Here is a 26,857-nt window from a genome sequence, read left to right as displayed (position 1 = left end):
ATTTTTGTGTTCAGTAAGTATCACAGGGTTTTGTAGAGCTAAATATTATTTCATCTCATTTTCCTGAATATTAAACACAAACTTTAATAAACTGGGAGATTTTAAAAGGTAGATTTGGTCAATATGAAAAAGCTGTAGCATTTTTTATTTCTAAAAATATATTAAATATTGTAGAGACACTAGATTTTGTGCATGAAGTACAGGAAGAAATTGCCATTCCTTGTCCTGAAATTATATTCTACAATATTCCAGTGAGTTTGTGTCATGGGTTCAGCAGTAGCAGTCATTTTTCTCCTTGTAGCTGGTGCAGTGCTGTGTTTTGACATTCGGGCTGGGAACGGTGCTGATAGCAAGTATGTTTTGAGGGTGTTTTTGTTCAGGGCCTTTTCTGAGCACGTGCTCTGCCGGGGAGGAGGGGAGGCCGGGAGGAAGCAGAGACAGGACACCTGACCCAGGCTGACCAATGAGGTATTCCATACTATAGCATGTGATGCCCAGGATGCAACTGGGAGAGAGAGAGCTGGAGGGGTGGAGCTCTGGGGGGAAGATGAAGGAGGGAGCATGCTGTGCTCGGTCGGGCAGGGTGGAGTGAGTTATGGGTCTGTGGCTGGTGGGGTGCTGTATTCTTTTCGCTTGTTATTGGCTTTATCACTATTATTTGTAATAGTAATGGCAGTAGTGTTTTGTGTTGTGCCTTAGCAATTAAACCGTTCTTATCTCAACTTGTGGGGGCTACATTCTTTGGATTCTCCTTCCTAACTCTCCGGGAGTTGAGGAAACAAAGGGGTAACTGTGCAGATTTAGTTTAAACCATGACAGTTTGTAACAAAAAAAATCTTGTCATACTGTCCTTGGAGCGAATCCCTATATGCCAGAATTAAACTCATTCCTGTAAACATTCAGCGTTGATGGAAACCCCTTCTTCCACAGGATGTGTAGTAACCATCCTTCTGCTTCTCTGGGCTTTTGTTATATTACAAAATACCAGATTAGTGGAGGTTATAATTGCACGTATTGGTATAAAAGCATGTTATTTGGAAAACTTGAGTGTACAGGACAAGGAAATGGCTGTATTTCCTAGGACTCAAGTATCTGCCCAACATAACTTTTGTTTTAGAATTAGGTGCTAAAACAGGTTTTTCTACTCTGTGTTTGGGAGCAGGAGGTCAGATGGTTGAGAACAAGGAGCTAATATGCATTTTATGCTTTTAAGCAGTTCAAAAGTTTACTGGAGCTATAGTGTTTTCTCAGTTGAGTCTTGTTGGCAGCAGGTTTAGCTTAAGGAGCAGAGACAATGTCAAATAACCAATTCACAGAACATGGGACAGAACAGATTCTTGACAGAGAACATAGTCTGTGCTCCAAGGAAAACCACTAAACTAGTTTCAGCTTCAGTAAGTACTGCCACACTTTACTATATAGCAGTTTCTGAATCTCATTTTTGTCACCTTGCCTTCTTTCTTTGTGGAAATCCTATTGTGATTAAGAAGAAAGGAAAAAAAACCCTCAGTTACTCTTGTTGGCTGATAAATATAGCTGTGTTGCTCATGGAGCTGGAGGTCTGAAGTAATGTTAGCATGCAACTCACTCGTCAGTTACAAGGCATGACAGTGCCATGAACTAACTTAGGTTTTGAGTGGTGCTGATGGTACTGTCACCAAAATCATATATTCAGTGAAATGCTGATTTAATTAATTATCAGTACCAAAATAGACCTAGTTTAGATTGCTTTTGTCATTGTAAAATGTTGCACAGTTATAGGAGTCATAAACTTAACTACTATCTGTGCTAGGGACACTTCATCTGATGCGTGGATTCAGGTAGTGCCTGTGGTTGAAGATGTTGTTTCAATATCACATTCACAGGAACCTGTGTTCTTTCATTTAACTAAGTTTAATGTTTGTTTTTTCTTATTTAGTTGTTAATTGTAAGTTCAGGGTTTTGCTGCTCAGAAGCATCACTTTGAGACTCTTAATGCAGGCATGACTGTCATGTCCTCAGAAGGAGGATGTAATAGGAGATGGTCCTCTGCTGGGAAATACCTGTTAGTCTGGGGGTCCTTTTTGCATGCTTTGCTTTTCTATGTGCAAGGACCACCAGTGCCTTACGCTTTTTCTGCTTTTAAGTGATAGCTGAGATTCCTGACTATAGGGGTCACTATGAGTAAGTGTACTACAGCACCACTAAATGACTGCAATTTCTATCACAGCAATGCTGCGAATTAAGGATGTGGAAGTCATCCAAAAAAATAAAAAGTAAATTGCCAGATTCTGTGGATTCAAGCATTCCTGATGGAGCAGCTGATGGCAGAATGACCAGTTGCCCATTTTTTCCCCTAATATGGTATAGACCTTAGCTAGATTTTGAATGTCATGGCACAATAATTTGTGGTCTGCTTGAATTTTTCCTTCCCTAGGGGGTTAGAAGCTCTTAAAGACAATAACCTTGTCTGGTGTGATGTGGCTTGGATGTTCTTTGCTTAACATGACAGCACCCTACCTCACCAGTAAATGAGAAAATGAACCCTCATGTTGCCTGCAGCAGACTGTCTACTGCAGCTGGTTAGTGCAAGTACTGTCCAACTTTGCAGTCTGAGCAGTGCCTGAGATTTACATCAGTGTGGAAATTAGACCTAAAGGTTCTGAAAGGCTTGCTTGCATATAAGTCTGCAACCTTTCATTGACTCACTCATTCCACATTTTTTGTCTGTTTATATTTCTGTTTTTGCTTACCTCCTATAGCTGCCTCCTACCAGCGGTATCTCATCCTGTTGCCTTTTTTTTTCCTGATTGACTTTTGCAAGTTCCAACTCTGTCTCCTTCTTTATTGCCCAGTTCTCTCTGGAAAGGTTTGTTCACTCCTAATTCTACCTGTGTTCTTACCCATTTTTGTTCTTGCTTATCATTATCTCTAATGCTTCTATGTGTGTGTTGCCCATTTTTGTTCTTATAATTATAACTAATGCTTCTATGTCCCAGCTGTGCCCTCCTTCATATCCTTCTGGATTGCTGATTTGTGATTGTGAATCTAAAGTTTTCTAAAAGTATTGGTTTTGATATTTAATTACTTCATTTCACTGTCTCCCAGCTTCTGTTGTCTCTGTGATGCTTTTACTGGCCATGGTATGCCTTGCAACCTTGATTCCATGGCTGCTTCTGTCATAGGTCCCACCCTTTCTAGTTTCTTAAGAAGAGATAGACTATAAGCAGCAACTACTATTCTCCAGCTTTTTCACTAATTCCTTGCTAACACTGTCCACACTAAAAATAAAAAAGTGTCATAATGTAACTAAATTGTGTTCATTCTTTCTCAAACTGATTTGCTTGTATATTTAGTCTAAGGAAGGACACAGGGTGGTTTCTTTTCTTTGGACCAGTAGCCCTTGAAAGCAGAGATTCTGTCTTCTGCCACCATCCCCTGTGGTGGGGTAACAGTTCCTTTTGTCAGCCTCAAGACTGTAAATATTTAAATAGTTTTTATGAGTGTTTTTATTGTTTACTGAAGCATCGCAAGCTTTACTTCTTAAGTTTTGTCCCAGATGGGATGTAAATGAAGTATTAGTAACCTTGAGCAGTACTGAGGACTCAGCAAGTCCTCAGCAAGATGTTAGGGTCTTATTTTGGAGTGATTAATACATTGTCTGTAAGAAAGGAGACAGAGGTTCTTTCCACAAACATCTGTTTATGATTTAAACTCTGCAAAATATCCAAGAAAAGATTGTGTGGTGAATACTGACTTAGGACTTTCGCCACGTATTCTACTGTCCCAAGGACTGTTCCTGCACTACTATTAATTTTGCTGGTACCAATCCAAATCTGTCGTATGTAGTTTTAAAATAGTTGTAGTCAAATACAGTACTACTAAACAAAACTAAAAAGTGAAAACTTTAATATATTGATATATAGTATTACTTGAACATTGATGCTGCAATAAAATTATGGTCAAAAGCATCTGGTCATTATCAGTGAATTGTGCTGTAAATAGCTCAAACACATTCAATACTGTGAATGTGTTTGAGAAAGTCAAGTTTGCTCCACATGCCTTTTTTCTCTTTTTGTATGTGTAGCTGCTCCTTTCCAGTGACAGATCTCACCTGTTTTCTATGTAATAACCATCTGGTCTCAATGCCCCCTTTTCCATGGCTTGCTGGGTCTCTCCCAGTTAGGTCTGCTCTGGTTGAGTAATAGCATACAGAATTAATGTGTTTAAAGGGATCCAGGTAAACATTAAATTTTGTGCAGCTTCACTTTTGCACTAACAAGCTTCTTTCTATTTCCTAGCTGTCCTTTGGACAAAAGAAAAATACATCATATCAATGTTTAAGAAACTTTTGGGAAATGCCTTTAATAATATACCTCGATTTTTGGTCAGCGCTGAGTTGGTCAGTTAGACTAGATGACCATTGTAGATCCCTTCCGACCGGTACTATTCTATTCTGTGTGAGCTTTGGCTTTGTTGAGAGAAGTATGTTGGATTTTGTAATATGGTGAGGAGTTGTTCTCAATGTTAACCTAAATATGGATTCTATAGTTCATAGTGTTGCAGTTTTCAGACATAAGGTATGGTCCAGGTAGTCCTGGTTAGGGTATATACCTCCTGTACTTCTAGAAGAACAAGTTGTCTGTCTCATGCCATGAAGATAAAGCTGTCCCTATAGAAGCAGTATTGGATTGATGTTTAAATTTATATCAAGCAAACACTGCAAGAATATTGGGAAAAAGATGAGATTCCAGCATCTAAAACCACTTTGATTTGTTAAGAAGTTATTTAAAGTACTTTAAAATGACTAAAAAGGCAGTAGAGATTTTATTAGACTAGAGATTTAAAGCTGAGAGCTAATGAAGCTATTTTTGCAGGACAGAGTGAAAGATACAGCGTCATTCTTCCTCATGGGGAGGAGGTTCCTTTGGAGCTCAGGTCATGGCATTATTGCTCATGATTTCAGCAGTCATCTTGAATTTTTGTTGGAGACTCAGGCCAAGCTTTGAAAATGTTTAGCTGCTGAATATTACACTGAAGACCCCATCTCTGGGAATGTTTACCGAGTGCCTGCTAGCTTTTGTGGTGTTTCTAGCTTCTGTTGATGCTTGAAGGATAGAAAACATCATCTGGAAGTTGACAGATGGACATCCAGAGCTATGATTTAAAGGGATTTTCCATGTGGGGATTGTTAGTCTTTATGCTATACAATAGCTTGAACTTGCTAGCCATTGTGGACTGACTTGGAGTGCATAAGTTCTCTGTCTTCAGATGTTGTAACTATTTTCACAGCATTATCCATGTTCCCAACCAGGAACTTCATGGAGGAATCCCTAGAGACGGTCTCTTCTCACTCTTATGATTTGTTGTCCCAGAAATGGTACCATATTTATGAATTTATGAAACGTTAATGTGCTTTTTTTTTTCCTTAATTGCTCAAGCAAATGGAAAGAAACTGAAACTATTTTGGACACATCTATACTTTAAATATTTAGAGGTGGGTGGGGACTTGATTATTTAGCTGAGTTTTGTCAAGATTTGAAGCACTAGCTGTCTACACTGAACATGAGGAAATGTAGACATTTTAAAAGGTACACATGTATTTATAAGTATGAATTTATGAAACAAAAATAATTCCAGACGTATAACATTGGCTGTAGTCCTAGTTAAAAATAATAGTACTGGAGATACTGAGTGGAATCTCATGGCATTAAAACTGTTTTACCAGATCATTGCTAGATGCTTTTCTTATTTAGTAGACTTTTAACATTTCCAAGAGCTCATTATTCCCATCTCTAGGGAAGAGATTTTGCAGACAACTACAGTTATTGTACATCTTTCATGGCTTTCCTGAGGGAAGTGGGGGGAGGGAAGCTGTGTAAGGGATATGTGTCTCCTGACCAAAAAAACAATCCCAGTGTCAATGTCTTGAGCATTTGGATCAGAAACTGAATAAATTCAACAGAAAGAAACCCTGACTGCAGTAGCTAAGGGCTTGCTCAAGCTCCCTAAATCATACAGGGGAGAGGTGTAGAGTAAGCGGAGGTTTTCTTCTGTGAGTTGTCAAATTGTGAGTTTACAGAATTAATCTTGGTTCGCCATCTGATCCTAATTTTCAGCTGGGTTCAGTTTATCATTGCCTGTCAGAGCCCAAAGAAAAATGAAAACAAAAAGAAATTGGCTGGGTTCTGTGTAAGAGGAAATTTTCCTGAATTCAGGAGGAGTTTCCTCCAGAATCCTCAGGGACGATGTTCAACAGTGGTGCAATCCCCCTACCGACAGCAGTCTCCAAAGTCGGTGGCTGTTCTTTCACCAGGTGGTTAGGGTCAGATGGCAGTTTTCCCCGAACTCATGTAAAATACATTTTGCAGTTTATAATTTTCATTAATATAAACCACATAAAGAATAATTTTTGTTGATTACTACAGCTCACAAAAATAAGTTATGAAAATACAAGCTGCTTCAATAGTAGGATAGATGGACACTTTTATATTCCTAACCATTTGCTAATATATGACCTTCCTTTTTAACCTATTAAGCATACCATTGCAACTGTAAGCAAACAGGCAGTTTCAAAGCGTAACACTTATTCTCTCTTGTACCGTACTTATTTTTTAGTCAGCCTCTTTGTTTGTAACTTCTTGAAGTAGTAGCAATGGTCTTTCCATTATCTTTTGCATTGCTTGAACATGTGATTAAATATGATACATAGTTCTGAAACAGTTTTGGTTTTGGTAGAGGCATTTGCTGTTTACTTTCTACTTACTTTTTTTTTAATTCTTATTTTAATGTACAGATCCTGCCAGCATGACAAATCTCTTGATGAAATTATTCTGTCCCTTTTTATGTTTTTAGCTACTACAGTCTACCAGCAAATAAAAATATTAATCAAACCAAGTTTTAGCTCTGTCTTGAATTCACAAAGATACGGAATTTGGAGACATAGGGACCAAGGAGAAATATAGATGCCAAGCTGTAAGCTGTCTTGTGTAAGAAAAAAATGATCAGTAAGCAATTTTTCATTGAAGGAGTCTGGATGAGCTACTTTGACAGTTTACATAAGAGGAACAGCATTTGATAGCATAATTCTGAATATATTCAGTATGTTATTAAACATATGCATCCACATGGGTTTTGGGGGCCACCTCAGATGCCACAGTGAATGCTTGATGTGCATGTTTGAATATCTGTCTGATACTGTAGAAGTTGGAAGCATTATTTAATCTAAATCACATTTCTTCATAAGACTTCTTCCCGTGTAAACATTTCTTCCTAGAATGGTAATATGTGCATATGTGTATTTGCTTCTGCATGACTGGAAGAAAAGTTATTTTAGCATCTTCCATTTCCTTACTCCCTGCATTTCTGAAAAAAGTATTTTGAGAGTTTATCCAGTGTAACAGCTAAAGATGGAGAAGGGTGAGCAGGTTCACTCATTTACAGGCACCCATTAGGGTGTTGGGTCACACAGTGCCTTTGTGGGTGTTGTGTGCTTGCTGTCATCCCAGCATGTAATGGGTGTTGGTAGCCTTTAAAAAGGTCACGTGTATTAACGGAGTGACAGGGAAAATTACTTTCAGACAGGTAGTTGAGGAAAATAGATCTTATTATGGAATAAGTGTAATTTACCTTTGGTTACTTTTTTAGACTGTGTAGTCTAATACCATGAATACGTTGTCAGACCTCATTCAGAAAACTCAGTTGTAGGAAGTACACAGACAATTCAGTTGTTTTGCTTTATGCTTGGTAATGATAATTGTTAGTATGCTAGAAAAGCTCAAGCTGGACTTGTTTGTTCTCAGGAAGTCACTATGGAAAGAAAAAATCCTTTGATTTTATTTATTATGGGCTTGATTACATGGTGTAGACAATTGCACAGGCGTGGAATGCCATATTTTTCCCACATCCACATATGTTTTTCTGCAAAACCTATTAAATACAATTTTCTTACTCCAGAAGTTAAGTTTCTGTCTGGCTTGAGGTGACAGGATGATTCATCTATGCAAGCAAGATGCTTTGGTTTCTTCTGTGATTTAAAATGCTGCTTTTTGGGTTGCAAGGTGGCCTTGGGCATTAGGAGAATCCAACTGTATAGTTTTGTGAGTGAGTAACTGTAAAGAAGAGTAAACTATATTAACTGGCATTCTTAAACCCTTCCGATATAACCAGTCTGAGTAGGTGCTGCTACACTCTTCTGCCTATAATGCACTCAAATAATGAGTACTCAAATAGACTAAGTAATTCTAACTATTAATGTGAACATTTTAATACTGACCAGGACAACAAAGACCAGAAGTCAGACTGCTGGCTAGTGAAAATGAGTATTAACTAATCTTAAAAAGCATATTTCCCCCAGAAAGGTGTGGCTTGTTTCTAGTTTCAGAAATACTGTGCATTTTCAACAGTGATTGAATCCCGTAAGAATTCCAGCAGCTCATCTCTGAAGAACCAATTTACCAAGTCTACTAAAATATATATATATAGCTTTTTTTGTTAGATTAATATTCAGAAATCCAAGGAATAAATTAGTTATAGGCAAAAAGGCAAATAATGTAGATAGAAATAAAATTAAAACAAAAAAAAAATCAAAATACTCATTTTAACCATTTGGTACATCACACTCTCTCAGTACACTGAAGTTGGTATCTGACCCAGCTAATTTGAAGTGCCCATATATTCTGCAGTTTATATGCTGCAGTCATATCCAAGGATTCTAGTGTAGGTGTATTGTTAATTTCTAAACAGCCTGAAATAAAAGCAGAGAAAAGCTGCATCTCATTAATGTACTGCCTCTATAATCTAAAATAACATGTTAAACATTAATTTCTTAATTTGACTCTGTGCCAAAAATTGAGAGACCATTTGGTATGCATCTGAAGTTCCCAGAGGAAGGCCTAAATAATACTGTGAAAAGGATAGATAGCACTGGGCTTAGCAGAGGGTGATAAACAGTTCTGAGGAGTGTGCAGCCACTTCCTTTTCTCACCTAGTCCCCAATTATAAGAGCTATAATTTTAAATAGTACTCTTTTGAGATCGTTGGTATAATCCCCAGAATCTTGAACATTTGCGGAGACTATGAGGAGGAGCCATCTCAAACCTCTAACTACCTGTTCAAATGTTAAAATAGATTTAGAACACTTCTGGGACCTTCATTTAGTCTCCAATTAACCTTTTTTCCAGTCATTGTTAATAAATACTTGAATATAAGTTTACCAGCGAGATATTTTTTGGACTGAAAAGTTTGAACTTGCTTCAAAAGCGACTTTAAAGAAAGGTAAATTCATGATGGTGAAATTCAGCAATACCCACTAGCACAGGCTGCAGTAATATGTCCAGTGTAGGTCAGCTGAAAGCAATGCCAGTTTTTAAATGTAAAATACAATGTTCATACACCTTCTCTATAGGGATTTTAGAAAGCTCCTGTTTCTGCAATGAAAGCAAGAGAGGCTGTTACTTCTTTATGATGACCTCTGGAAAAAACATTACTCTTATAAATATGCCATTTTACTGAGCTTGAGTGTTCCGCTTCTATGGCAAAGTTTATAAACATTCCTCCAATTTTTCCCAAGCACAAATCCAATTAAGGGTGATTTTGAACTTAATATGTGAAATCTTGACTTCATTGAAATATAAATAGGGGTGGCAACCTTTTTAGTATCAGAGAGGCGTGAAAATGGGTTTTGTTAGTCTTTGAAGGTTTATTCTCTATGGAGCTTTGAACATTGTGATGTATATAAACCATATTACTAAAGTTGTAGAAAAATTAGTTTAGTTGATAGTAATAAAATATGAGTTTCCCTTAAATTCTGGCTAATATTTTGAAACAGTTAATTACATGATTACTTCAGAGAAGTATTTGCTCAGTTTTGTTTTCTTTCTTACCTTTAAACACGTAATACTGAATTTCATCAGTACAAAGTTTTGTTTGTGATATACTTCTGACCTAATTTTCCGTGGTCACTGGTGTAAGTATGTTGGGGGTCTTCCCCCTGTGGTCTCCTTTCCTGGTCCAGAATAACCAGAGCTGTCCATCATGTGAAATTGGAGAGCAACCAAGCAGTTGCAACCTGGTTCTGTAATGTTGATGTGATTGGTCAGAACACCACACGTACTAAAGGAGATGCAAACTGTTTTATGTTTATGTAAGGAGTGCTCCAGTTCTAGCCCAACCATAACAAGTCTAGGAGAATTTTTCTTAAAGGCAACTATGTAAACCCTGTGGAGCCCTTCTGAACTTTCAGGAATTTCTGTGCTCTTTTGAAGGATAATGATTTTACTTTAGCTGATACCAACTTCTGCAGATTAAATGTATATTCGTTAATTTGGGTTGCTGTTTCACTTGCAGAGCTGATTGGAAAAGCTTTTTATTAATACAGAATGGTAGTCTTGTGGCATGACTCAAAAGTGCCTGATGCATTTATCTCTAGAGGATCTCTGATCCTCTTAGAATAATGCATGGTATGGAAGCTATAATCCAGGTTCTTACTGGCCTGGAAAGGGCAGAAAGAAGGAAGAATGCTATCTGAGGAACGGCAGCTAACTAATCCCATGTACTGAAGAGTTTGGCTGATCACATACTTAAATTCATTTTTATAATGTTTTATGGTTTGAAGTATCTTCTATGTGATGCACACTGGCAGTGTCACCTAACTTTATTGCTGTTTAATTTCTGATGAATAGCACTGATCTGGAAAATTAAATTGGACTATCAGTGCTACCCAAACAGAACCCACCCAGCTTCTCCCAGGGAAGGAACAGTGCACTCCATCTCACTAGGGTATGTAAGGTAAATGGGATGTTTTTTCCTGGGCATAGTTCTCTATGCTTTTATTAGAAAAGATATCAAATCACTTAGAGTCTTGGGCAATCTCCCTTGTGAATTACAGTAATTTCTGGCCTTCATGATCTTTCTTGGGCTCCTTCCAGATGGTCCAAATGCTGCTGCCAAACTCTTCTTCCTCTCTGGTGCTTTCTTCACAGCTCCTCTTTAGATAATGTCCTCATTTGCTGCACATTGCTTTACTGCACTGAAATAGTTTTGTTATTTCATGGTTCTAGACAGCGTTATTGCTACCTCTGTTTCATCTCTGCTTTAGTTACACAGCTCTGCTACCCACCACATCACTGGTTTGGGTTTTGGTTTTGAGGGTTTTTTTCCCAATTTTTTTATTAAGAGGATTTTTTTCATCTTTAATGTGGAATGCTTTTCCATTACATCAGCAACACTTTTTTTTGCTTCCTTCACATTTCCGTTCAAAACCTACCTTTTTTAAGTCCTTTCAAACATCCTGTAAATTGCTGAGTGTGTCAACATAATTGCATGTTTGGAGTTGTATGTTATTTAAGCATTCTTCTAACTATATTCAGTGTATTGCCAGTTTATAAAGCCAGAAAACATTTTTGTAAACTAGTTCAACCTTCTGCATAAAATGGGGCATTTTGTTAGAATCAAATTGGTTTTGATATTCAGAAATGGTCAGAGTATTATAACACTGATTATACTACACCAACTATAAGGGTAAGAGTATGCGATCTGTATTTGATAATCCCTTATCTGTACAGCCATTATGCATGTTAACCTTTTTGGCTATGAAGTTTGCTGAGCAATGGTAAATATCCATTACCTATAGCTTTCTTTGAAATACCTCTTTCTAGTTCGATAGCACTCTTATCTCATAATTTATGACAATAAGTCTTTGTGTCATGTGTACACTTTATTAGCAATGATTTTATGTTTTCCCCATGTTTTTGTCACTATAAATATTTAGTAACATTGTGCCTTTGGATTAATTCTGATAGGGCTCACCAGATGGATAAATGCTGCTTTCTCTTTCTTCCTTCCTATCTCCTTTATATTCGCTTGCCCCTGGACCTGTCTTCCCATAATATTTGTATTGTATGTAATGGGGAACAGACTTTTAGTTGTACAGTTTAATTGTCTGAATGATCTGAAGAGTGCAAATAACATGGAATGGAAAGAGATCAGATGCTTAAGATGCATTGCAGAAAAACATCCCATGTAGATGGTGTTCTTGGAAAAGAGTCAAAAGAGAAATTGGAATTTGGATGTCCTTTGGGCCTGTATTTGACACAAGATTTAGACTACAGAAGAGTTGTGGCACACTGATCTAGTGTTTTGCAGAGTACTGCTGTCCCTAAAGACAGTGAGATTAACTTCAGACAACTGTAAATACCAAAGTTATTTCTTCATATGTAAAAAATTTCTGACCAGGATGGTGACAGAGCCTTCATCATTACAGCATGACTATGAAAAAGTTTGAAAATTGCATAAGCTAATTTCAGACTTTGTCTGGGAAGACCTTTTATAATGCAGTATTGAGCATAAAGCACATAAACTATCAGGATATCAACATAGCAGATGGTCCATGCTTCCTTCTTTCTCTTTTGAGTCAGTGGAACTGAAGAGTTCCCTGAAGAGGTCATGTTCCCTCTCTCTTTAAGAAAACCTCTAGGGTTCACCGTGCTTAAGGATATACTGTTTATCAATTTTTCTTAGGAAGCCTTGAATCCCAGGTTTCTGGGCTCTAGTATTTGATATGGATGACCTGCGTACTGGGGAAGCTGGTAAGCACAGACATGGAGATTTTGCTGGTTTCCTGAAATATAGTCTTTCAGCATCTCCTCTAAGTGTGATGACTAGAACCTGCGGGCTCCTCTTTGTTGTAAGGCTCTGAGAGTTTAGTCTGTTAAGCAGGCATCCTATAAATTGGCTTTGGAAGGAAAGTGCATCACAGAGACCATACTGACATATTTCTGTCCAAAATACGGAAGTCCATACAATCCCAGCTAACATCTGAAGATACTGCTGATTTTCTCATGAAGGGCATTCATTCCACAGTGCCTAAGACTTATGGAATACACCCCAGGCATAAGATGCAATTCTGCTCCAGGGTGCTTAAGAATAAGATGTGACACTTCCTTTCAACCCTTGTATATCTACTCCCACTGAAATGTCACTTAGATCTCAACCCATGCATTTACTCATCTAGGAAAATTATTTCATATGCCTGAGCCTCTTTTCATGAGTTGGCAGTACTGGGTTTGACTGAAGGGATTCCAAATTAATTTTGAGCTTTTCTTACTTCCCCAGTTTTGGAATGACTGCATGCTAAAAACAGTTTCTAGCATAAACTATTGCTGCTAGAATATATTGGCTACCAGTGGTTGGGGTGAGGTATATTATAGCATTCAGTGGTCGCTGAAGCACTGAAGTCCCAGTTCTCTTTCCTGGATGTTTGAGACAAATTTCTGTTATATGCTTCACTTCCCTGCAAAAAAATGGTTAAACAAAATAATAATTGAAGGAATACATTGTGCTATCCAGTTAGGATCATGGAATAATTTTCATATAAGTAGATGGTGAGTGTTAACACTATTTCAGAAAAAAAGCAACTCTGATGCGTCCAAGGTAGACTGCAAATTTTCATGTTATTAACCATAGAAACTTAAAATCAGTAATTGTAAAACCTACGAAAATATTCTCTTGCAACCCACTTTACCTCAGTCTTCGGGAAATATGAGGAGAGGCTTAAAGAACCAGTTTCTTTACCGTCAAGCACCCTGAGAGTGTGTAGTCCCCAATGGCTTCTCAAATATCCTTACTGAAGTCCCAGAATCTTGTCTGATCCTGGCAATTCTCCACTGAAGTTGATCCTGGAATAAATGTAATAAAGGTGAATCTTCTCTACATAGTGGAATAATAGCTTCATTGTGAAGCACAGGGGTTTTCAGTTTGAGATTTCATACATAATTGAGATTATAGTGGAAAGGCAGTATAGCATGCTGTGTTCACTGTGGAACCACTGTGGAAGAAGAAAATCTGTTCTTCAGATCCAGCCCTGTGACATGTCAGGTACCTCCAACTTTAGGCATCTGTGAGATCTAAAAGCATGCAACCCCTCACAGTTAGTGTGGTGTGGAGATGCACCAAAGGTGTAATCCAGAAAGGTATAGAAAAAGAACCTTAAGAATGGTTCAGAAATGTAATTGTTCTGTCTTATATGTATACAGAAGAAACTTCGTTTCCCCCCCATTTCAATTGATGTTGGGTAAAGACTGTCATCAAGTCTAGACATAATGGATTTATGGATTTTGTGTATAATAAAGTGCTTCCTTCATAATTATCGTATGCATCACCTAAATCTAGCTCTAAAGACATTAAAAGTGGAAGAGAGTTTGGCATTTGAAGAGCTGGCCAAATACTATCCTATCCTCATTGTCATTACTTATGTATAAATTTTCACACTGCAAAATTTGTCTTGCCTAATTGAATAAGAAATAGGTCTTTGTACTATGTCAAATAATTAATCATTACACTAATCATATGATTAATTAGATTTTTATCCTCTCTATTCACCTGGAGTGCTGAATCCTGTTTTGGCTTACTCAGTACAGGAGAGACATACTTGAGAGTGATTAGTGAAGGACCACTAAGATGACAGACTGGAGCACCTCTCCTGTGAGGAGAAACTAATTGCTCAGGTTGTTTAGCCTGCAGAATGGCAGCTCAGATGGATCTAACCAGTGTGTAAAGTTATGGGAAGGGTTTATGTAAAGAAGAAGGAGACAGGCTGTTTATAAATGGTGCCCAGTGGCAGAACAAGAGAGACATAATCATTGTGCTTAAATGTAAGAAAAGTTTAAGCTTAAGAAAAAACTTCTTACTGTGAGGGTGACTGAGCATTGGCACAGGTTGCTTAGAGAGATTGTGGAGTCTCCGTCCCTGAAATATCCAAAAGCCATCTGGATGTGATCCTGCTCAGCCTGTTTTAGCTGATCCTGCTTGAGCAGGAGGTGGAGGAGATGAACCCCTGAGGTGCCTGCCAGTCTCAGCCATTCTGTGAAACTCCATTGTAATGTTCAAGTCCAACAGCATGCTGCCCAAATAACGCTTTGAAAATAGTAAGCACCTTCTTCCTGAAATTCTACCTTCTCCCTTTCTTTGGTCTAGGCTCCAATATGCTTTCTTTTCCGTGAGTGTAGTGTGTGTTGCAGATACAGAAGATATTTTACTGCATTAAAAACACCATCAGGAATTTGGGAAGGGAGAGGTGTGTTTCATAAATGATCAAACAGTACAAACATTATGGACTGTATTGGATCTGTTAGAAGTAATGTAAGTGTTCCTGACACCACCTTCCTTTGACATTTCTGGAAGGTCATTACATTACATCTTTGCCTTTTAACAATCAAGGTGAAGGCTGTCAGTGGTGGAAGTGAGATTTCCATCTGTTCATTATACCTTAAGTAGCAGGGGAAAATAGCAGATGTGTTGCCCCAGGCTTTGTACTAATTTGGCTATCCAACTGCATCTTTTATTTTAGGGAAAATATCTATAAATGCTTACAAATATAATGAAATATGTAAGCAAATACAGGCTTACAAGCTTGTTTTAAGCTCCTAAAGCCACTTAGCAATCTTTAGAATCTTCAGAATCTGGCAAAAGATACAATATCTTTTCCAGAAAGGCATTGTATGTGCTGTAAATCACTCAAGCCTGATTCAGTAAAGCATCAAAGCAGGAATTTAAGTCAAAGCAAAGGAATAATCCTGTTGATCCAAGCTGGAATTCTCATGTGTTTAAGTAAATACTTTAATAAATTAGCCTTTACTGAAGTACTATTTTTAAATGCTATTAGGTACATTAAATAAATATGATAGAAATATACGATGAAACTTTCTGGTGTAGAATTATCAGCCAAGGATCTATTTTTATTTCTGTTGCTGGAATGCAAACCCTTTCCCCTTTTTGGAAAATGGGGAAAAAAAAATTTTGGAAAATTAGTGTCTGGGCAGTGAATATATGAAGGTTCATTCCCAAGAAAATAAGATGCAGCTTGTATAACCAAAATGTCACCTTAAATACATACAATCAATGCACATCTTATTTGTGCAGCCAAACTGGAACCTTCACATTTTCCAAGTGCAGTTCTCATTTTAATACAAATATCTGAGAACTTGTCCAGAGAAATATTTCATGTCCAGGGTTAGGAACCCAGGCTTCTCAAATAGGTGGTTCCACTAGTCACAGTAAATACGAATAGTGATATATTATATATATATATCACTATTTATATATATATATATATATAATGTAATATCTTTCCTGTGACAGCCTTATGCTGTTGGTGATTGTTGTTCAAGTGCTGCTGTACTTACTACTTTTTGATAACTTTTTTTTTAAGGCATTTAAAATCTTACTTATAAAGTGTGCAGGTGTGTGCCAACACAGGGAAAACCTCAGAACTGTGGCTTCTAGATGCTTTTCTTGGCAGTGGTGATCTAAAACACACACTAATAACCACTGACTTTTAAACAAATGCTTAAAGATTGCAGTCACAAAGTGACCAGAAAGCACCCATTTGAAACCAGATTCAAATAATTTAAACTGTGTAGGGTGACTTATCATGCAGTGTCATGTATTTTTGCTCTAGTATAAAGCTATTTAATTAAAATAAAAATTAAGCTTGAAGGGTTTAGGGGATCTATATGTATTTAGGGAGGGCAAAATGTGACACAGCTACAGCTGAAGATTCATGAGGGATTAAGCTACTGACTATTTACAGCTGAGAGAGATTTCTTTCTTGATTCTCTGTTTTTCTGATTTAGCCAGCTCAGACACTTGACCAATCCATCTGTTCAGTACCCTTCCCTCCCTTAGCCAAAGTGTCACAGTGCCAAGTCTCTAAAGAAGAATTGAGGAGGCTGAAAAGAAAAACAAATATCTCAGATCATCTGTCTCAAATCTGCACTCATCTCTTTTAAGTGAATATAAAACTGAAGGTAATTTGAGATTGTTCTTTGGTCTAAGTCACAGTTAAAGCAGCTAAGCGGTAACACTGGAAAAAGCAGTCAAACAGCTAGGAGAGGTAGAATGACATTTTCAGGCTCCAGGAGTTTTACTTTCCACTTAGGTGGGGTCAGGATCAGGTAGCAAGTGAACCAATACAAATTCATGAGAAAACGTCACAATAATTCAATTTGCTGTTCAGGTCGAATCCACTTGGAATGTTTTGGGGTTTTTGTTTGTTTGTTTTTAAGGCGGAAAAACTGAAAAATTGCACTATAGTTTTTTACCTCCTCAGATTTAACCTGAGCATCAGCCAAGGCTGCGTGCCTCTGTATTTGTGCAAGTTTACATAGTATGCTTTTTCAAGGCAGTGATCTAGTCTGCTGGGGCTGATGTTTGTGTTTGTCAAGAACTGAGTGCAAGAGTTTGGCTCATGATTTTGTAAAATATTAAAAGTATAATTTACTTTTTATAATGTGCATTATACTGTATCTCAGCACTGTGTCATCCAGCCTGAGAGGACTGTTTCACAGTGGAGAGGGGGGGACTTGATGCAGTCCACCACAGGAATCTGACAACACTCAGTGCAAGATCTTATGGGAGAGAGAGGTGGGTTTATGTTGTGAAATCTCTAAACAAGTTGATTTTATTCAGTCAGTATCACACCTGTGTACTCAAAGCATCAAGACGCATGTGTTCACGTGGTCTGGCCAGGATTGCTCATGTGAGACGCTGAAGACAAAAAGGGCCTGGCTGTCAAGTCCTCAGTGTTTTTTTCTGGGCTTATGGTGATGAGTGGTGGCAAACTTGATTTTATATGGGTCTTTGAAAGCAAGCTGGTATAAAAATAAGTTAAAAAAAATCCAGACCATCTTTTTCTGATAGTAATTGTTTATGTTAATACACCACAAAAGCTTTCAATTTTATTATCTGTTTGCATAAGAGAAGTCATTTATGTAAATAGTACCTGATTGTGGACAGGGAATCTGTTTTTGCTTCTCTGCTAACAGGCAATGACTTCAGGACCACCAACTACAAGACCCTTCTAATTCAGCACTGCCCTGCTCCTAAACCTTGCTATTCCCAAAGCATGTGAAGTACACACATGGAGCAGTGCTGCTGGCTGGCAGAAGAAAAAAGGGGAAATTATGAGCCAACTCCAGCCTGTTGTACTCATAACTCCTGGGATAAAAGGGCCATGGAGATGATCACCAAACCTGCTCTTGCAGGGGGGTTGGACTAGATGATCTTTTGAGGTCCCTTCCAACCCTCGGGATTCTGTGATTCTGTGATTCAGGAGAGGGAAGGAGCAAGCAGAGGAGTGTTAGAAGCACTGGTATGAAGCAGGGTTGCATTGCAGACACTGTAGCACTGTGGTTGTGCCAGGGAATAGTAATGTGAAAAGTTCTTGCAGAATTATATTTCTTTAAGGAGAACATAAATGAACAAGGGTCTGTTGCTGGTACTAGGGAGGGTGCTAAATGCTGTCATCTTTCCTACACCCATGCCTAGTTTGGATATGTACTGAACTCACTGGGACAAGGCTTGGTTTGGAAACAGAAAATAGCTATGAAACATACTCGTAAGAAAGTAAATGCTTTCTGTAGATAAAATAAAAACAATGGTTGTCTGCATAAAAAGAAAAAAAGAGGCTCATTCATGTGGAAAGCAGAGATGCTGACAGTTCCTATTAAATCTCTTCCTGTGGAGAATATCTGGTCTCCGACTTGCTGGTCCAGTTCAGGACAAAGTTATCTGTAATTTAATGATACCTATTCTGGGAAGGTATTTGCATTCTAGCACTGGCTAGAGCTGAATACATCTTGGGCAGATTTCTGTCCTGTGCAGCTGTAGCACATCAGGCTGTTAGAGAGCATGAGTAGTAACATCTGCTGCAGAGTGGCTGTGGTGCTTGCTGAAGGGTTTCTCATCTTGGCTACCTTTTTCCACAGAAAATATATGTAGTAATTATTGTGGAAAACTCTATCCCCCTTGGTCAAATTTGGTTGAATTTAACTAGCAGGTTAAAATTATAGTGGAAGAGGTGCTAGGATGGATGTGTGACCTCATTACAGCAATTCAGTTACTTTATGAAATGAAGTTAAAGATAGCCTGCAGGAGAGCAGGAAGAGAATGCATTCTGATTGTAAGAGTTGTAAGGAGAGAAGGTGGGAAGGCATCCTTTCACGAAAACCCAGGCACAAAGAGGTGTTTATAGCAGTAGTCATTGTGCTTTAAATCTCGTTTGAGCAGTGGAATATATGGAAATGAGCTATCTTACAGTATTTGGAGTGGGGAGGAAGGAGATGATTTCTACATCGTCCTGATGCACTATAAATGGTTCTGGCTGGTGGAGCAGCTGTATGACGCACGAGGCAAGAGTTTCTATCATTTTGGTTTTGCTCCTTCTTAGGAATGGATGACAGCAACCGCTTCTGATGGTTTCTAAGGCTTTTTCAGTTCCAGGCCCATATGAACAAAGAAAATAGTCAAATAGGCTTTTGGAAGCTCTGAAAACCTAAAAAGCAACTATTGGATCCTTTAGGAAGGTTTCCAAAACAATGGCTGGCAGTAAGAACAAATGATCCAAATATAATTCCAGAAAAATTTCTTAGCTGTAGAAGTAAGCATGGATTTTACTGATCATATGGTTTGAATTCAAAATTATGCCCAAGCTTTTATAGCTCCCACTGGATTCTTGAGGGTTTTCCCCATTTGAGGTTCTTAAGAGCATCAAGTTGCCAAAATGTACTGTATATTTGGGATAGTTAAAGAGCTGTGGACATTTTTCTTCAGCCTGTTACATAAAAATATAATTCATAGAATAGTCTGAAATATAAACATTGTTGTCAGAGACAATTGAATATAATTTTTATTATAAATGGGGAAAACTAAGCTTAGACTGTCACACAAAATATGTTGTAAATTGGGGGAAGTATTGGAAACTATGTTTTCTGGCAACCACACATTATTCAGTGAGATGGTTCTTTTTAATCCATTGTCCAGCATTTGCCTCCCATACTTCATGGCAAATCTGATGTTGCACGCTTGCCACCACTGTTGTCTGTATTTTCTGTCCATAACAGAAAAAGAAGAGGTGGCTTTGAGCTTCTTTCCAGATGGATCCTATTCAGACGGCCTGTGTGACTTGGAGCAGGAGACTAAGATTCAAGTACACAAAAAAGACGTGGGTGACAAAACAGGATTTACAAGAGGGAACAGTGATCTGGATTATCACTTTCTAGGGATGGTTTATGTATGTTTAATCAGCTCCCACAGTGACAGATTCCAAACAGGCGGAAGAGAGGAATTTACAGCTACAAAACACTTGCCTGCAAGAATACAGTCATTCTAGCCAGGCTACTCAAGCCAAGCTATTGCTGTCAGAGAAGTGTTTTCCAGAGCAAAAAAATAGTTAAGAATTCACTAGGTCATTTGTTGTGGTTGCATACTGAGGAGGAATGTTTCCCAGATTCTCATTTATTTTCTTAGTTTGGGAAGTCTAGGAGTAGATCCATCATTTCTTTCACATGTTCTGGTTGAGACAGTTGATGCCCTCTGGATAGGTTCTCTCTTCTGTTTATTTGCACTGCCTTTCAGTATGAATATGCATGCTAGTTATGTGTTTCTTGATTTCCTCAATTATCCCCTATGTATCCCTGGATTAAGAGTGGTGGTAGCTGGAGAACTCTTGTCCCTTTTGAGCAAGCAATAAGGCGTGACGTTGTATGTGAGTAATGTCTGCAGCATTGTAACCACATAGAACTTCTGCTTGCTCCCAAGACTCTCTTGTTGGTGACATGTTCAAATTCAAATTAAAAGGATTTTATGTTACAGTTTAAATGTGTATACCTTAAAATTTCCTATAGGAAGGTGAAATACTCCTGAGTTATATGATGATCAAGTTTAACTATGCCTCCATCAGAGTGCAACGGAAGTGGAAGGTTACTGCAGAGTGATACAAGAAGGGAAGTGGAACTAAGCTGTTGGCTGTGAACATGATTTTAGGTTTTGGCTCAACTTTCTACTCTAAGTGATTGCAATAGTAAGATGTGGAAGTTAGAGAAGAATTGATGGCTATTTTAGTGTGGTCATCACTTCCAGAACTGTGTGGCACCTTTGTAACCAATTCATTACTGCAAGGGGATTTTCTGGGATGCAAGAGATTAACTATTAACTATCTCTATGTCTTATCTCTTAATGGTTTTGAGAACAGGAATACTTCAAGCAGAAAAACACTGTGTCATTTTCTTTTCTATCATGGGTGCCCGGGGACTGGATTTAATTAGATTTTTTTGAGGACATAGACCTCAAACTTCATGAATCTTATAAGGTGTTACTGGTCATAGGCAGCACTGAAGTCTCAGGTTTTTACCTGGATGTCGTGTATAGCACTTCCAGTGAATGAGAAGGCTGCTTAGAAACTTTTCTGCTGTAATACCAAAGTCTCAGGGGCCCAGAATTACGTTTCCTGCATTTTTTCCATATTAATTGAACAGCCATGATCTCTTGCTCAGAGAATTAGTATGGATAGTGTGCCCAGTATAGAATGTGTGTTTTCTACAGGGACATTGATTTAATATGATTCACAGGGAGTTTTGATTTGTGTCTACAAAGGCAACGGGTAAGAAAATGGAGAAAAATCAAATGCAGATGAGAAAATGGAATGTTATATATGGTAAAATAAAGAAACAGACACTGGCTTAATGACAACCAAGAAACTCTTCTAACCAAGCTTCAGGATTCCAGAGTGTTAATCTCATTAGTTTCATATTAGTATTTAACTGTCAGCTCCTGAACCCCTATGGAATCACAAAAATTTGTGTCCGATACAGAATCAGGTTAGAAATTTAAGTTATTTTTTTAAAAGTAGCTCCAGTTTTATATTTGAACTTGGTTGTGATTTTCTGTACTGAATTATTGACTTGCCAGATTCTCTTCAAGCAGTTGCCTGTCATTGTGCTGCTGAAAATTTCCAGGTTTTTCCATAAAACCTGAAGATGTATTTATTTTCAGCAGGGATTACCATTCCTGCCAGTGGAATCCCAGTAGTTCTGGCTAATTGTAAAAAGGCTGTAAATATGTGATTTCCATGGAAATTCATTTAGTCACAGGAATTTTTGTCCTTTTTTAATGTTGAAGGCTTTGCTTAACATGGTTGCCAAATACACGTAGGGTTTAAAGAAAAACTCTACTAAACATTAGAGAAGATTGTTTATATGGAACTGCTCAGTACATGTGTGTACTGCTTTTATGGATGAAGCAGGAACTACTTAAACTCTCTCTTGGATTTGTGCTGTTAGCAGATAAAGAAAAACCTCCTTTAGCTCAAAGAGGATGTGTTCTGTTAGACCCTACTGGTAATAATTTCATAGCAACACCTATGTTGTTTTTTGTTTTGTTGTTTTAAACCTATATTGTGTTTTATGGGTTTTTTTCCCATATGAGCTGATGAGATTGGACAGAGGAAAAACCAAAACAAAACACCTCCCCCTCAAAAAAAACCCCAAAAACAAACAAAAAAAACCCCAAAACACCAAACCAAAAACTCCCCAAAACAAAAGATCCCCCAAACAAGCAAGCAGGCCCCCAAATGCCAAACCAAAGACCCCATATTTTTTTGTCAGTGTGCTGTGAGCTTGAATTTCGTCTTTACATAATTTTTTGTATACAGATTTTTGTGATTCTGGGGGGAGGTTCTTGTGCTTCGGGTTTTCTTTGTTTTGTTTTAAGGAAGTGTTTAAAATTGTCATGTGGGAATGTTAAGCAAGGAATCCAGAGACAGTACCATTACAAAATGCATCTAGTGACTGGAGTATGCAGAGCAGTAATACTGAATTAATTTAATGTATTAATAACTTTCATTTTAGGAGTAACTTTATTGGCACACCAGGACAATTTGTTACTTGTTAGTTATTGGCATATGAGTCTGGTGCTAGGATTCTGGAGTTTCCTTATTACAAAAAATCCCAACCAACAAGCTCCTGTATTCTTCTCTTCAATAATTTTTTGATGTATTTGAGGTGCTTTATGCCTCATGAAGTCAACATAGGCACCTATCTGTACTAGAAATGTGCTGTTGTCTCCACCCTGTTGGGTAGTGCAGCCTTGGTACACGATGGGTCCAAGGCAGCAAGGTAGCACAGTAGATTGTTTCAAAGAAATGTAGTGATTTGTGTTGACTTTGAGAGCATTACCAAAAAGGTTTGTCAGAAGTTACTTACTCCTGTACCCCTGTTAGCTGACTTAGTCGTATCAGCTGAATGGCAGAAATTGTTCATCCAATGCAACTACATACTATATTTTCAAAATATAGTATATAGATTTCAAAATACTATAGAAAATGTCAATTTTAATTGTTTGATTAGCTAGAAGGATGATAAAATATTCAAGCGGGTGATAACATTGATTCATAGTGTTTAAGAAACATCTACTGTTCATATGGAAAATTCAGTTTTGACAATCCAGTGGAACAGCAGACAAAAGAAACGTAACTTCATTTCTGCATATACCCAAAGGTTATGTTAGCCAAGTGTAACTCGAATCAAATTTGCAGCTATCATTTTCCTTCCTTTAAGTGTTCTAACATGGTTATCATCTGTCTAGATTAACTTTGTTTCTGATCTCAGTTATAATAATGGTTGAGCATCATGTTGAGAGTGACGTCATGGTGCTCACTTGCATAATGACAATAAAATAAAATCCATGTTCTGAATGTGTAACCTTTTTACTACCTTCTTTATGGGGCCAGGTTTGCTTGCTCACTAGCCGATTGCTCAGCGAAGACTACTGTTGAGATGTCTGCAGAGAGATGAAGGCCTTTTCTCCTGGTCTTTCATTCTTAATTTAGAACTGAGTAAAGCATATTAGTGGTCTAATTATGCCTTCTAAATAATTTCTATGAATGCAAAGATACAGAATATAGCAGAAACGTATTAGTACATATATAAATCACATTATACTTGCATTTAAAAGCTGACTGCAAATGTTAATAGCTTTTTAATGTACAATTATGTATTATTTTTAATGTAATGCACAATATTTTGTCTTTCTAGGTATGGCATGAACTGCCTAATTCAGTTTGAGGATTTTGCTAATGCTAATGCATTCCGCCTCCTGAATAAGTACCGTAACAAGTATTGCACTTTCAATGATGACATTCAAGGTAACAGACTCTTTCTTGTCTCTTTACTTCTATGATACTCAAAAGCCAGAAAAAAACTGAGTCTTAACTGATACACCAGAGGAAAAAAGTGTCTCAGCTTTTCTGTGATGTTTGATGATGTTCAGTACAGGTCACATTTTCCCTCAGGTTTCCTCAGCATGGGCTTCTGGTGAGCTGTCTTTGCTCTTAACCTTTCCCCTCTCATGTTTGCCCATGCTTTATTTAGATGTTCGCTTTTCCAGTTTTGGTTTTTTAACAGTTTAGTCTGTGAATGGCTATTTCATATAAATGATTAACTTCAGATCTCTGGGCAAATGTCAAAGAGCTCAAGCCTGGCCTGTACTTTCTTCTGGTTGTTTGTCACTGCAGTGACAAGTAGCTCCACTGTTCCTTCATGTGACAGAGCTTGCTTGATAAATGTCAAACTGTATTTCAGTTCTTCAGTTGGCAACACAGTTAATTATCCTCCTAGTTTTCCTTGCAGTCTCAGGGCTGCATTCAATTTTATAGGGAAATTACCCAGTGACTGCTTTCCCATCTGAATCATTTGTAGCAGCTGGCAAAAGAAAAAGATCAAGGATGGAAATGTCAGGAGTGGTCAATCTAGATGGGCATCTTGTCTCTTGCCTCCCGAGGATAAGGACAAGGAAAACTGAAGTAGCAGATGTTGCTACTTGCATTGCCTTATTTCTTGTTAGGAATAGAGCACTGGGAAAAATAGCTTATTCTAGAGCAGTAAGCACACTGGGTGCTATCCTTATGAGAGGACTGAAGTCAGACAAACTGCTAGAGAGAGGTATCTAAGGAGGACCCTGGGCACCCAGATGCCTCTTACCCCCTCATTTTTCCTTGGGTAGATGGAGGTCCTCAGCCATGACAGGATCAAAAATGTGAGTTTAACTGTCTTTCTTTCTTTCTAACAGTTTGCAGCGACACTTTAAGCCAAGCATTAAAAACTTGAGTTTTCCAGAAATCCTTCTTGAGTCATTCTTGGATCTTAGATCTTACTTCAGGAACTCAATGCATAATGATAGATTTAAGTAGCCCTTGTCTTTCTGATGTTAGGGATTTTGCTAGCTACATGGCAGGGGGGTTGGAACTAAATGATCTTAAGGTCCTTTCCAGCCCTAACTATTTTATGATTCTGTGAACTATGTTTTTCTTGCAAGCCTGGCTGAGTTTTGCTCCTGCATCTGAAACAGATTATGGAGGACAAACTCCTAGATGGGAAATAAACTAATTATAAAATATAATTTCTCCTTTTAAGAAGCATGGTGCTTTTTACCTTGCAGGGTCTGGGTGTAGCCATGGCTAGGACAGTCCAACACAGCAGACCAAACAGCATCTGGTAGTTTCTCTAGTTGTTTAGAGACTGAGCCCCCATGGGGAATTATCTTTCCCTGCAGGATGAAGGTCCTCACCCCAAATCAGAGGGAGGCTCAACTAGAGTGTAGTTTCAAAGAAATAGAGGGGAAGCCTATTAGCAGAAGCGTACCAAATATGGGTAAACTAAGCTGAGAAAGTCTTCTGTGTCTCCAGATGCATTTTCAAACCACTGCATTCCCTCATGCTCCTTGGAAAGAGGTGTCTTCACATTCAAAACTGTTGGAAGGTATCAGTTTGGCTTTTGGCTGAACTGCTGTTGTAGCTATTGGTCTTCCTTAGAAGTGCAGCCACGTGAAGGGTTTTAATTTATTCAGTTTCTGCAATCTGTGTTTCTGGGTCTTTTGATGTTTTCATAAATTATGTCTGGGACTTTTGGGTAATCTCCATCCTTAATGCTTGTATAGCTTCCAGGAGGTGAAATCGGATGTATTTAGTCTGCTCTGATCTTTGTCATTTGTCATCCTATCCCCATAAGTACCTTTTGTATGTTGTTTTATTTTTTTTGTGGGCTGTCAAACTGTAAAGAAGGTTTGTGGTTTGTTGTTGTGGTTGTGATGGGCATGGGGCTTCCAGTTCATCCTCTAACCTAGGATTCAAAGAACATGAAGTTGAATGATGTGTAGTAGTTCATATGTTGATATCATATATCTCAAATCCTGATATATATTATGTGCAAATGGTAGAAAACCTTTTCCATAACATGAAGTGACATTTGCTTCCAGGTGAAGCAGATATTGTGATTTTTTTAAATAAAATAATAAAAAAAGCCTTTTAAGACATAGGGTTATGTAAAGTTTTAGTTTTGGTTGTTTTTTTTTAGTGTATTCAGGATGTCACTTCTCCATTACGCAGTAGTAAATTTACTTGAAATCAGTATGCTTTCAAGAACGCCCCCCCAGCCCCCCGTAGTGTTTATACACTTTTCCATGTGTATATACAAGTATGTGTATGTACAAATAGTCTTCTGTTTCATTTATTGCTCATTATCAATTACAAAAAAAACGCTTTTCTCACCATGTTCCTCGGCAGCCAGCTCCTGCTTGAGCAGGGGGACTCGCACGAGATGGCCTCCCAGCCTCAGCCACCCTGGGTTTCTGGGACTCTGTATCCCTTTCCAAATACACTAAATGGTTTCTCTTTTAAGAAGGCTCCCTTTCTCCTTGGCTAGAGCCTTTCTCCCTCTTCACGCTGCCTGCCTGTTGCAGTGACAGAACAGGTCAGCATGCATACAAAGCTTTGAAAAGCCAGTTCATGATGGGGAGAAGGAGCACCCATCTCTTAAGAGGGACCTTTTGAACTGCCACAGCCATAAGCATCTGCCTTACTAGCAGCTGTTACACCTTTTATGTAGGATCTTTACTCTCACCTTTTTTCCCATTAAGTGTAGGAGAGGGGAATGGATTTGTTTTTTTCCCTGACACTATGCAGTGTTACTGACTGGCCATGTTACCATGTGATTTCTATTATGCTGTGTATTGAGAAATACGAATTTTACTTTTGCCATTTCCTAATGTT

At 38.1% G+C, this 26,857-nt stretch overlaps 1 protein-coding gene across 1 annotated transcript in view; it reads left to right on the top strand.

The window, feature by feature from the left end:
• Positions 1–26,857, top strand: part of ME1 (malic enzyme 1) — a 167,375-nt gene that overhangs the window by 106,943 nt on the left and 33,575 nt on the right. Inside the window, exon 7 of the mRNA XM_005153144.3 lies at positions 23,847–23,956. Within this exon, the coding sequence (XP_005153201.2) occupies positions 23,847–23,956 (110 nt within the window). The remainder of the gene's footprint in view (positions 1–23,846; positions 23,957–26,857) is intronic.

This window comes from Melopsittacus undulatus, chromosome 3 (genome assembly GCF_012275295.1).
Source record: "Melopsittacus undulatus isolate bMelUnd1 chromosome 3, bMelUnd1.mat.Z, whole genome shotgun sequence".
NCBI classification, from domain to species: domain Eukaryota; kingdom Metazoa; phylum Chordata; class Aves; order Psittaciformes; family Psittaculidae; genus Melopsittacus; species Melopsittacus undulatus.
Note: the sequence above shows the minus strand (reverse complement) of the source record. Positions and strands in the feature narration are given on the sequence as shown.